Below are 13,183 nucleotides of genomic sequence, written 5' to 3'. Positions count from 1 at the left end.
TCTACATTATACATTACATAAATCAAGGTGTGATCAAGATGGTAAAAGTTATTAATGAGGAAGAACAGATAAGCTAGGAGAGCCTGCAGCAGTTTGCTTTTGCCTGAGCTAACTAGGAAGAGCAAGATTCTGTCCCTTCTTTCCTCTCCTCCTTTCTGAGTTTTTCACTTTGAACTAGTTTACAGCAATTAAAGTAAGCAGAGTACAAAGGAGGAAAGTGAGGTTGGAGGAGAAGAGACAAACTGGGGCATTTTAAAAGCAGCTGGAAAAAATGGAATGAGACAGGGTTAACTGGGATCAGGACAGTTGAAGACATTGCTGCACATGTCCCTGATTTCTATATCACAGAGATATTAATTGGCTTTATTTACTGTGAAAGAAACCATGCCCTGACCAGGCAGGTCCTCAGATACAGCTGCAAATAGAAAGCTGAACTTGTTCTTTTAACTTCCCAGGGACCAGCATAGCTCCATCCTCTCAGGTATGTATTGGCTTTTCCTAACTCAGCTGGCCTATGAAAGTTTTGTAGTCTAGCCTGTGTTCTTTCTGGCCTTGCCTATAGGACTATTCAAGTCTATCTACTTTACTGCCTCTTCTCCGCTCTCCTTGCCTTAATTGAATGCTTCATATAGCTTATTGCCTCTTCTCCCGTCTTTCTGCCGACATCTTACAAGGCTTAGTCAGTTTCTCTCCCCACTTACCCTAGCCTCTGGATTTTAGAACCATTCCACTGAGGCTCATGCTTGCTATATTTCTGGTTGCACATGACATGGCCCGGTGCTGATGATAAGCTTGAGCAAATAACCCCCAACAGATAGCCATCCAACCTCCAGGGACATAGCCGGGGGGGGGTTCTTGGGGTCTGGACTCCCCTTTCCGTTAGAAAAATGAATGTTGTGTGCTGCTGCACCGCTGCACCCAAGCCCCAATATAATGGTGGCACTTAGTCTGGACCCCCCCCCCCCTTCCTAAAATCCTGGCTACATCCCTGCAGCCTCTGTATAAAAACCTCCAAAGGAGGTGATTTCACCAGTCTCTGAGGGAGTGTGTTCCTCTGTCGAACAGCCCTTACTGTCAGGAAGTTCTTCCTAATGTTTAGGTGGAATCTCTTTTCATGGAGCTTGAATCCATTGTTGTGGATCCTATTCTCTGGAGCAGCAGAAAACTAGCTTGCTCTATCTTCAATATGCAAGCCCTTCAGACACTTAAACATGATTATCATATCACCCTTTAACCTTCTCTTCTATAGGCTAAACATCCTCAGCTCCATAAACTGCTTTTCATAGGACACAGTTTGCAAACCTTTCACCATTTTGGTCACCCTCCTTTGAACATGCTCTTGTCAACATCCTTCTTGAATTGTGGTGCCCAGAACTGGATGCAGTATTCCAGGTGAGGCCTGACCAAAACAGATGACCAAAAGGAAACTATTATTTCCTTTGACCAAGACACTATACTCCTATTGATGAAGCCTAGAATTGTATTGGCTTTCTTAGCTGCTGCTTCACATTGCAGACCCATTTTTAGCAGTCTGTGGTTCACTAAGCTTCCTACATCCCTTTTGCAGGTACTGCCGTCAAGCAGGTGTCACCAATCCTATATCTGGGCATTTCATTTTTACTGTTTAATTTGTAGTATCCTACATTTCTCACTATTGAAATTCATTTTGTTAACTTTGGCCCACATTTTTAATTTGTTGAGGCCATTTTGAATTCTGATCCTATCCTCTGAGGTATTAGCTACCCCTCCTAATTTAGTGTCATCTGCAATTTGGATAAGCATGCCCTCTATTCCATCATCCAAGTCATTGATGAAGATGTTGAATAGCACTGGGCCCAGGACCGACCCCTGTGGCACCCCATTAGTCACTTCTCTCCAGGATGAAGAGGAGCCATTGCTGAGCACCCTTTGGGTTCGGGCAGACAACCAATTACAAATCCACCTAACAGTCACATTGTCTAGACCACATTTTACTAGCTTTTTTGCAAGAATATCATGCGGGACCTTGTCAAAGACCTTACTGAAATCACGATATGTTACATCCACCATTTAATAAGGCTGCATTCCCTTTCGTTCAGACTTGCACCAATTGTACTCAGTGCAATTTGTGGTGGGTGGCTGGAGACAAAAAAGCCCATTTCAACAGTGCATTTGGCACCGGATCCCTTAGCAGTTCTTTTTTAAAGAACTGCAATGATCCGCACCTCTGATAGTGCTATTGGATCAATTCAGATCATGCAGCCTTTGTTCAGGAAATGGGGCACCTCCATTTTGATTTGGAATGGTGGTGAATGGGAACTTCAGACTAAATTTAAATGCCATGGAGAGATTCGCAGCCTTAAAACATAGTGGGAATGGTGAATTCATTTTAAATCAATGTGATTCTCTCTGTGCAAAAAATGTAAGCGTGACTGGCCTCCAAGTTTGCGACTCTGTCAAAAAGAGATAAGATTTGTCGAGCATGACTTGTTTTTGAGAAACCCATGCTGATCTTTAGTAATCACAGTATTCATTTGTAAATGTCTACAGACTGTCTGTTTAATGATCTGCTTTAGAATCTTTCCTACTATTGATATCAGGCTGACTGAGTGGTAATTATTTGGGTCCTCTTCCCCCCTTCTTTGAAGATGGGGACAAACTTGCCCTCCTCCAGTCTGCTAGGACCTTTCCTGTTCTCCAGGAATCCTCAAAGATTATTGATAGTAGTTCTGAGATTACTTCTGCTAGTTCCTTTAATACCCTTGGATGTGAGAAGGTAGCTGTAACAGATGTAGTTCATCTGGCCCTGGTGATCTCACTTTTAAGAAACTTCCATCTCCCATGAACCCATTCTCTGTTAATACTCCTGATCACAGGATTGCCACCAGTAATTTCTTAAATTTACAGAAAGCAGTTTTCCTAAAGTCTAGAATGCATGTCTATGCTTGGCTTCCCTTTTCTCTGTATAACAAACTCAGGGAGAACATGGCCGCTCCCACCTAAGGATCCTACCACACCCACCCCATTAACTATTGGTTAGGATCAGATTTAAAATAGATGATCCCCTAGTTGTCTCTTCCATCTTCTGGACAATAAAAATGTCTGCAAAATAAGTGAGGAGTTTGTTGGACCTTAAATTTTTGGCAGAGTTTAACTTCTAGCAAATATCAGGATAGTTGAAATCCCCCATTACTACCACATCTCCCTTTTCTGAATGTGTGGTGATCTGTTTCAGGAAGGCATCATTCATATCATTCATGTCCTCACTTTGGCTTGGAGGTCTGTAGTACATTCACCACCACCATCACATCTCTGTTGTTTCTCTCCCTAATTTTTACCCAGGTGATCTCAACTTGGCTTCCAAGATTTAGGGCATGGACCTATTCACAAGTGTACACATCCTATAATGCTACTTCACCTCCCTTGCTATTTGGTCTATTTCTCTGAAATAGATTATACCCCTCTATTACTACATTTCGATTATTAAACTCATCCCACTAGGTTTCAATGATGCCTATATTATATCATATTTGCTTTGCTGTGCTAAGAGTTCAAGTTCATCTTGTTTATTTCCTTGTTGGGTGACAAACAACACCTATTGAATATCCGTCTTTTACACAGACATGAAAGAGACAGGAGGCATCTCCAGTTTTCATTCTAAGAGCTTTACTGGGACATACTGTTCAAAATATTTCATCTGCCTCATGAAGTATCTGTTAGTGACTGTACCAGCCCAACAATTCTTAAGAATACTTGGAGTATCCAACATTCTGACTAGTTCCCTGACCCATCATATGAAGAGGCAAGCTACTGTTACCATCTCATCATACTGTAATATGATGTTATTGACCAAGGGATGGCAATGCTCATCTGATAAATCACTAAACCAGTACTACTTACTGAAGGGTATGGGTAAACCCTAGGTTTCCAAACAATCTGAACTGTAAGCAGTCGGCATGTGCAGCGTGTGTATGTGAAGAGGGTACTGTGTTTCCATAGACACCATTACTCTTATTTTGACTGCTTGTCTCCCTGGAAACAAGAGGCAGGCTTGAATATATTAGTCGTCCTCCATGAATACCATGAACTAGATATTTAGAGTACTCTAAGCAGTGTGGACTCAGCATGGGTCTATTAAACTGCCAAGAAGCGTAACTGGCAAGAAGTTTAGTCCTTTAGCCTCACACTTCTACAAGAGTGGCTGCCAGTGTTTTCTGTCATAGACAAAGGAGCAGCATTCCAGCACTGTGTAAAATAGGAGCCTGCTCGCTGCAAGAAGAAAAGAAACGTAGCACTTCAACAGTACATTTTTCACTTGACAATGGACAGAATCCTTCCATCTGTGAATGGAACTTGGGTTGGCTTAAAGGATTACAAACAGGAAAAGTGGCTACACAGAAGATCTGCTATGAAGGAAATGATTCTTAGATGAGAAATGGTGTCTGGAAGTAAACTGTAGATGGGACGGATACGTGTGTTCCTTTCCAACTGACCCAGTGTGGTGAAGAATCCTTTCCTCATCTTCCCTTCCGTAACTAGAGCATGCCTCTTGGTTCCAAGATGAACAAGTCGTTGTCCCAGCTAAATTCTTCAGGGAGCAGCGAAAGCAACACCTGGCAGCCCATGTCGGTCATCATCCCTTTTGTGTATTCGCTGATTTTCCTAGTAGGCACAGTAGGCAACTCTCTGGTACTGGCAGTGCTGCTAAGGAATGGGCAAGTCAACAACACAACCAATCTCTTCATCCTCAACCTAGGAGTGGCTGATCTCTGCTTTATCGTCTTCTGTGTGCCCTTCCAGGCTACCATCTACACTTTGGATGACTGGATCTTTGGACCCCTCATGTGCAAAGCAGTGCATTTTTTTATTTATCTGACCATGTATGCCAGCAGTTTTACCCTCACAACTGTTTCCCTGGACAGGTGAGTAAACCAACAGAATGTGGGAAGGGATTGTGTTTGGACTTGAAGCATCCTTGCATAGTTTCACAAGCTAGCAATTTAACATTGCTACATGTAATCATTTCATCTCTTCCTGCTGCCCTGCCCTGCATGCAAAACTTTGTCTCTTACTCCCAAAGAAAGAACAAAAGTCTCTCTGCTAAAGTGAAGATGTTGTTGCTAGTGTAATAATTATTCCATCAATATAACTGACATTTAAGAGTTGAGATGACAAATCTTTTGGGCTTCGTGTCAGGAGAAAAGGCAGAATATAAATAATTGAATTAAATTATAATTTGCCTAGACAAAAGAGGGGTGCAGAAATATATCGCTGGAAGAGTAATCTAGTCTGAGACTTTAACATACAGCAGAACATACTGCCCTTTCCCAGTAGATCATTCTGTGAAATCCTGACTCACCATACACCCCAGAGAGGGATGCACTGTAGCAAAATACTTCCAAATTACTGGAAGTATTTGTCAACATCAGAATGCCTGTAGCTAAGCCAATTCTATAGAATAGGTTTCAGGGAACAAATGAGACAAACGAGAAGTGATATGGTATAGTGGCTAAGGGTGCATCTACACTGTAGAAATAATGCAGTTTGACAGCACTTTTAAGTACAATATGTAGTTCTATCCTATGGAATCCTGGGATTTGTAGTTTTACAAGGTCTTTAGCCTTCTCTGTAGGATGGAGCCATGGCCATTAAGAGTGGTATCAAACTGCATTTCTACAATGCATGGGCCATCAGAATGTGAACAGTGTACCCAGACATCATGGGTTCAAGTCTCACCTCAGTCAAAAGCTCACTGGGTGGCTTCATAAGTAAATCTGTCTTGGGTCCCTACTGGGAGAGAGGTGGCATACAAATGAAATAAATAAAAATAAATAAATAAAAATAAATCAATTTCTCTTAGCTGCAGCTTCCCATTGGCAATATTGGAATGATAGCAATACAGACTAACCTTCCAATGTTATCATAAGGATTATAGAGGTAGTGTATTGTGAACCATCTTGAATAGTTAAAAAGCACTATATAAATGATGGTAGTGCTGGTCTTTTCTTGATGGAAGTATGGTAATTGTTGCAAAATCTAGCCACAATAATATAGGTCTCAACAATACTAATCTGACATTACTGAGACAATAAGAATTCCCATTATGATTTTTGACATGTGACAAGACATTTTGTTTTAGTGTGAAGCACTGTGACCAAAAAAAGGGTCATCATGTTAGTTGATTTTCAGTCATATCATGAGGTGGAGGGTATGGGGAGGCACATTTTCACCCATATTGAAAGACAGATGGGAAGACATATCCTCATTCATATTCTCTGGTGCAGACAGGGGTGACATCATCTGGACTGCTTTAACTGCCCTGGCTCAGTGCTAAGGAGTTCTGGGAGCTGTATTTTTGTGAGACATTTAGCCTTCTCTGCCAAAGGGCTCTGGTGCCACAATAAACTGCAGTTCCCAGAATTTCCTAGCACTGATCAAGGGTAATTAAAGTGGTCCCAGACTGGATTATTTCTGCAGTGTGTTTTGGACCACAGAAGTGCACCCAGATGGATCTCAGATCTAATTTGTAAGAAAATAGGTATGTGGAAACTTACTTCCATGTCCAGATGGGTATGTCTGAAAATTGGCTGTGTGTGTGTGTGTGTGTGTGTGTGTGTGTGTGTAAATAGCTGCATTATAAGATATAGTTTTACTCTGTGCAGCTTCACAAATCATATGACAGGCAAGTCCAAATTTTTCTCTATATATGCCCTCAGCAAGGAGCCTCAGCTAAAGTATGGCTGCATGAAGCATACTTATGCAAATTTATCAGTGTCATTCTTGTATATTACGTGTTCACATGTGCACAAAACCACTAATGGATTGCAAAGGCTTTCTTGTGCAAAATCCTTGTTTCCTTTATATTCTGCTGTTGCGTTCTATAGAGTTACTTTTATACTAATTTGCATATCTGACATATATACTTTATCACATGGAGACAGGAATCTTTATCCTGTCCAGAAAGTGTGATTGAACATGATTGTACGAAAGGTTTTCTCACTACATTGTGCTGGTCCTGTGAATGTCCCGTTAATGAAGTGGAATTGTATTACTGGGATCCTCCGATAATGCAAAATTAGGGGACAATTCCACTTCATTCCTGGGACATTCATGGGATCAGTGTGATTTAATGAGAAAGCCTTTCACACAATTACATTCGATAGTGCTTTCTGGATGGGACAATGTCCTGATGAGTGTGGTTTTGTGTGAAACTCCTTCCTGTGACTGCGCAATAAGCACAGGATAAGCATGGGACATGGATGGGACAATAACATCCTGTCCCCCATATGATAATGTCTATATGACAAGATGAGATAGGATTACAGTGCATAGCTGTCTGTCAAAAGGTCTGGAAGCCATGCACTCTGAAGAGAGAGTTAGGCAGTTGGGTATGTTTAACCTGGAGAAAAGAAGGTTAAGAGATGACATGATAGCCATGTTTAAATATTTCAAAGCCTGTCATATTGAAGATGGAACAGTCTTACTTCCATGCTGAGATGGGTTAGTTTGAAAATTGGCAATATATGTTTTTTTAAATAGCTGAATTATAAGATATAGTTTTATTCTTTGCAGTTTCACACATCATATAGAGGGCAAGTTTTCTGCTTGTTTTCTGCCTTCGGTCCCATTGTGGGAGAAAGACGAGATATAAATCCTTCAAATAAAATAAATAAAATAAATACCCCAGAGACTAATAAATCATAAATAAATAAAATAATTTTTTAATTTCTATCCCTCTTTTTGCCCAGTAGTAATCAAAGTGGCGTACAACAAGTTAAAATACATCCATATATACATAGTACCCCCCTTAAAACAAGATTAAACAATATAAGATTAAAACTACACATTAAAAACCAACTAATCAAAAAAATAATCATCATGGGCAGAGTTCACTAGATGGGAAGTCTTATTCGTGGACGAGTATTTCATTCCAGGAAGTCATGGAGCAGTTGATTCAGTATGACCCCTGTATTCTCAGTTTCACTTATCCATATCTGAAAAAATATGTTCCCTCTAGGCATTTTCTAGGTCCTCCAGCATGATTCTATGGCATGCTTCTGGTGAAAGACCACAGAGTCATGCTGGAGGACCTAGAAATGTCTAGAGAGATGTTCTCTCTAGGAATCACAAGGTCCTCAGCACAACTCTATGAGCAACTTCTTTTGAAAGTCATTCATTTTAATAGGGTTTGCTATTATGTCATTGTGGGAGAAAGGTGGGATATAAATCTTTGAAATAAATAAGAAATACATAAATTATTTGTGGTTTTGCATTACTCCCACAGATACAGGGGTCATACTATAAAGCAGCAATTCCCAAACTTTTGTCTTCCAGTGTTTTGGACTTCAGCTCCCAAAAGCCCTAGCCAGCTTGGCTCACAATCTGGAATTCTGGGAGCTGAAGTCCAAAACATCTGGAGGACCAAAGTTTGGGAACCACTGCTGTAAGGGAAAAGGGATCCCACCTAAACATTGTGGTGAGAGCTGTTCAACAGAGGAATACTCTGCTTCAGAATGTGGTGGTCCCCTTCTTTGGAGGTCTTTAAACAGAGGCTGGATGGCCATCTGTCAGAGTGTTCTGATTTTGTGTATTCCTGCATGGCAGGGGATTGGACTGGATGGCTCTTGTGATCTCTTCGAACTCTATAATTCTAAATGGATTAAATGCATTAGTCAGACACATGTTAAACCATTAGCATTACAGGAATATATTGCAATGAAGTAGCTGTGCTAGTATGAAGTTAGCAGCAAACATCTGCCAATCTTAAATGCAGAACAGACAGCACTTTAGAGTATTTATAACCTGAAATTAATTCAGTTACTTTTAACAGCTTTGAAATGTACTTAAAATCTTAGCCATTTGATCTACTTTTCTTCTGTGTGCATTGTGCATTCCTTCTGGATCAGAAAGATGTACTGTTAACAAGTCTTTTTGTGCTGACACCCCCCTCCCCAATTCACCTTTCTCCTGTGGTTGTGAAAATGGAATAGAAGAAAGTCTGCAAAAGAGTGTTTTTGTATTCCTATGTGAGCCAACTTCATAATCATCATTGTTGCTGCATTTAAAGGGATAGATGGATTTTTTCCAGAATTTGCTATCCATGTTTACTTTTGAGTAATCCAGTGCATTTTACTTTTGAGTAAATATGCATGAGCTTGAATTTTGTATTATGCTGATGCTGATAAATTCTTTGAACTATGATTTTGTTGTCATTATTGTTATTATTATTGTATTTATTTATATCCTGAGTTTTCCCCGGTCTGGGACTCAAGGCTGCTTACGACAGTTTAGCCAAACATAGCTGAAAATTCACCTCATGCAAAACTTAAAAATGTAATTAAACAATAAAAAAATTAAAACCTGTTAAAAACATAAATTATTAAAAGGAAAACAGCAAATAGAAATTCCACCACATTAGTCAAGGCTCTTTCTCCTTGAGCAATTCCCAAAGCCTGCTGAAACCAAAAAAACAAAAGTCTATACCTGCCTGTGTAAAAAGAGCAAGGAGAGGCCCAATCTAAAGATATTCCAGAGCCAGGGAGCAACAACCAGTTACAGCAGACTTGCCTTTGTAGAAGTGCCTTTTCTATTTAGTGATTTACTCTTCAGTGAAACAACTTTTCAGTTTAGCAATTTGCTCTTGGTTAAAATGCAAAAAATTGCACATAACCTCCCCACCCTTTAAGAGAAAAGTGTGTGTGTGTGTGTGTGTGTGTTTGTATGCGTGTGTATAACTATCACATGCATTTTATTAAACAATTTCTTTGAGTAACTGGTTCTTTTGAGGCTGCCCAAGATTGATTTATATGCAGCCCTTAATGTTCAAATTTGCAAATATTTATCCACACAAATATTTCTGTTCTTGGGATTGTTGCTAGGAGTGGGAGCACATTTGACCATTCTTTTATTACCCATATGAATATAAATTCATATTTAAACCCACTCTTTCCGTGTGTGTGTGTGTGTGTGTGTGTGTGTGTATCTGTCTCTTAACTATTTAATTTTGTCTTAGGTACCTTAATGCTTGTAACACGTGTTTACTTTGGGCCCGTACAGACAGGAGCATGGCTTTGGCGTGGCTTCTGGCCTCTTAGGATGCATGCATCATTTAAACAGCATAACCTCCAAAGTCACCTGAAGCAACTTCATTTTGGCCTTTCTGTACAAGCTGTTAAAAAATAACTAAAAAGTAATGATTTTGATTTTTTTTAAGAAACAAGAAGCTAAGAGTGTTATTTTAGAGCTAACTATAATGTTAATTAACTACTGTGGGACTTGTAATATAACTATAACAACTGTAAAAATAAAAATGTAAAAATTATTTTTGGATAAACAGAATACAACAGGCATTACTATATTTTTCAAATAACTCCTTTCAGTTCAAGTAATCAGGTCAAAAAGCACATGAGATTCTTTCCCTTGATCCTCCTGTAGAACAGGGAGATTGCCCTCCCTATCTCTTTAAATAGGGTCCATGGGCATCTGTATTAAGTGGGCCATAAAAGGTTTTTAAGCAATTTTATACACAAACACACAATTCTCAAAACTGCATGTAGCCTAGAGACTTTGTAAACATGAGGAGCAACTGCCTTTAAAAATGTGATATTTGTGTACTTTGTGCTTGAGGCCTGACCTATGCACTCTTTTCAGAGGTTACACAGTCTGATTTTGGCAGGGGGTGGGGGAGAAACAGAATGGCAGTCCACTCTTTTCAGGCATAGATCAATTCAGTACCATTGTAAAGAGCAGAGAATGCAGTAACAAGACTGGTAGGCACTCAGAAAAAAACAGAGCTGCACCAGTGACATTTAACTCTCTGTGTGTGTCTGTGTGTTGAATAGGAATGGAAGGAGTTGATAGAAATGGAAGGAGCCCTGTTTATGCATGGCAATAATGCAACACCACTCTATAGCCCTCTTCAGGACTTTTAGAAAGAATGTGTTAATGACCAGAGCTTGGGAAATTACATTCAAAAAGCATCTGGTTACTGTTACAGTTCCAAGGGAAGAGAAATGTACAGTTATTGGAATAATTTTCAGGAACAGCTTCAAGAACAGCAGCTATGAAGGAGAAAGGCACTGGAGCAATAGGCTATCCAGAACCAGCAGATTTTGCTTGCCTTCCCTTGCTGCCATTGTGTATCTCTGAAAACAAGTGCAACCATTAGCACAGTGCACCAGAAGGATTCTCTGCTGTGGTCAGTGTTGGCAGCAACATGCCCTTCCCAAGTTTATCATTGTGTCATACTGCTTGTGTGTTTGTTGCTTGTACGTTTGGACTCTTAGGACCAAGTTGCCCTTTCACCAAATGTTCCCCCATTACAGTGTCTGCTTCATCTCCCTTCCTTTCTACATGCAATAGTCCAAACTCTTTAAGCAGCTTTTTCATTTATGATGTGAAGGAGTTCAGTCATATGATACTCTGCAATCATTTTGAGCATCTTCCCATTCTCAGGATGAAACACATCCAGTTATAATGCCTTCTTTAAAAATATTATGAATATTACATTTGTCATTGTGATTATGGTATATTAATTTTGGGTTCTCCATGCATACCACACTTCCCAGACCCTTTTTTTCTTTTTCTTTTTTAAAAAAGTTCCTCAGTATTATTGCTTTTTCTTATTTTACTTTTCCCTCCTTAGGTATTTGGCTATCAGGTATCCTTTGCATTCAAGAGAACTCAGAACCCCCAAGAATGCCCTCACCGCTATTTGCCTGATTTGGGGTCTTTCCATAATCTTCTCTGGGCCTTACATCAGTTATTACCAGGAGTTTCAGATAGCCAATGTCACCGTCTGCCATCCCATCTGGAAAATCCCCCAGCGCAAAATTATGGATCTCTGTACATTTGTCTTCAGCTATGTCATCCCTGTGTTGATCTTGAGCCTCACTTACCTGAGGACCATCCGCTACCTCTGGACATCTGTGGACCCTATGAAAGATATGTCTGATTCCAAGAAGGGCAAGCGCAAGGTTACCCGGATGATCATCATTGTAGCTGTTCTCTTCTGTCTTTGCTGGCTGCCCCATCACCTGGTCATCCTGTGCTTTTGGTTTGGGTATTTCCCACTGAACAATGCTACCTATGTGCTCAGGGTCCTTTCTCATGTGATTTCCTATGCCAACTCCTGTGTCAATCCCATTGTCTACGCTCTCGTATCCAAGCATTTCCGTAAAGGGTTCAAGAAAATCTTCAGTTGCCTCTTGCACAAAAGAGTGGCCAACAAGGTCCACGTGGCACAGGTGACCCACACAGTCAGTATCCTGGAAGCAGATCTGACAGAAGTGATACATGTCAGTGAGCCCACACATGCCAGAGCCTCCAGTTGCTGCCAGATTCCAATCCAGACATGGGAGGAGGCAGAGCAGCTGAGTCGTCAAGAGAAAGTGGCCAACTCATTCATCACTTTCAATGTGACTTAGCATTGCCCTTTGTCCTTGGGCTGCTATCAGAAGATGAATTCTTTGGGTACAATGATAGTTTAACCCAAAGGATGTTTGTTGTTTGTTTAAAGGTTTTAAGATGTAGTTTAAAACCCTAAGGATCAGTAGGTGGCTTAAGACAGGGATATATATATATATATATATATATATATATATATATATATATATATTTGTTCATTCTACTCAAAGTAACACATCTGCCAGAAGTTAACATGCTGTAGAAGGTCTACACAACATAGCGGACAGCAACACAAGGAGCAAGAAGTGGTGTTATTGCAGATACACAGATAACAGCATTGGAAGGTTGTTTGTTTTGGTCACTGGCTATAAACTAAGAGATTAGCCAGCCATGCAACCACTGTATTGTGAATTTGTACTAATCAATACATTTAGGTATCCTCAGGGTAGGTCACCAGGTTTGGTTTACATGACAGCTCTAGGGTCAGGGAATGCATTGGACATGGCATTGAATTACATTACCTCCAAAGTCCTTAGATCCAGGTGAGGACCTTCTGATGCTGTTGGATTCCAGTGTCCTTCAGCCTCAGCCTATATGACTAAAGGTCAGGAATGATGAGAGTTGTACTTCAACACTATCTGGAGGCCACAGAATCTTCATTCTGCTTTTATATGAAAATTGAAATTATGCAGAGAATGGGACTGACTGTTCGTTTATGTCAGGAACTGTGGGGGTTCATCCAAGGGCCTTAGATGCTGGGACACTGTTGAATGATTTACCATGCCTGCCATCAGGCCTC

At 40.3% G+C, this 13,183-nt stretch overlaps 1 protein-coding gene across 2 annotated transcripts; it reads left to right on the top strand.

Moving 5' to 3' along the window:
* Positions 1-205: 205 nt before the first annotated feature.
* GALR2 (galanin receptor 2) lies at positions 206-12,555 on the top strand. 2 transcript variants are annotated; one of them, XM_042455892.1, is made up of 3 exons: positions 206-481; positions 3,601-4,901; positions 11,624-12,555. In XM_042455892.1, the coding sequence occupies exons 2-3, from the start codon at positions 4,522-4,524 to the stop codon at positions 12,402-12,404; spliced, it is 1,161 nt and encodes a 386-aa protein (XP_042311826.1). In that variant the 5' UTR covers positions 206-481; positions 3,601-4,521; the 3' UTR covers positions 12,405-12,555. The 2 variants fall into 2 exon arrangements, with proteins under 2 accessions (XP_042311826.1, XP_042311825.1); XM_042455891.1 differs by lacking the exon at positions 206-481 and having other exon boundaries at positions 3,274-4,901.
* The last annotated feature ends 628 nt before the right edge of the window (positions 12,556-13,183 follow it).

The sequence above is a fragment of the Sceloporus undulatus genome, chromosome 2 (assembly GCF_019175285.1).
Source record: "Sceloporus undulatus isolate JIND9_A2432 ecotype Alabama chromosome 2, SceUnd_v1.1, whole genome shotgun sequence".
Classification (NCBI taxonomy): Eukaryota; Metazoa; Chordata; class Lepidosauria; order Squamata; family Phrynosomatidae; genus Sceloporus; species Sceloporus undulatus.
Note: the sequence above shows the minus strand (reverse complement) of the source record. Positions and strands in the feature narration are given on the sequence as shown.

What these genes read in the sequence shown, in the direction of transcription:
- GALR2 (XM_042455892.1), top strand. Translation starts at nt 4,522, where the DNA reads ATGCCTCTTGGTTCCAAGATGAACAAGTCGTTGTCCCAGCTAAATTCT. An exon ending in ACAACTGTTTCCCTGGACAG is followed by an intron (nt 4,902 to 11,623) that starts GTGAGTAAACCA and finishes TTCCCTCCTTAG; the next exon opens with GTATTTGGCTATCAGGTATC.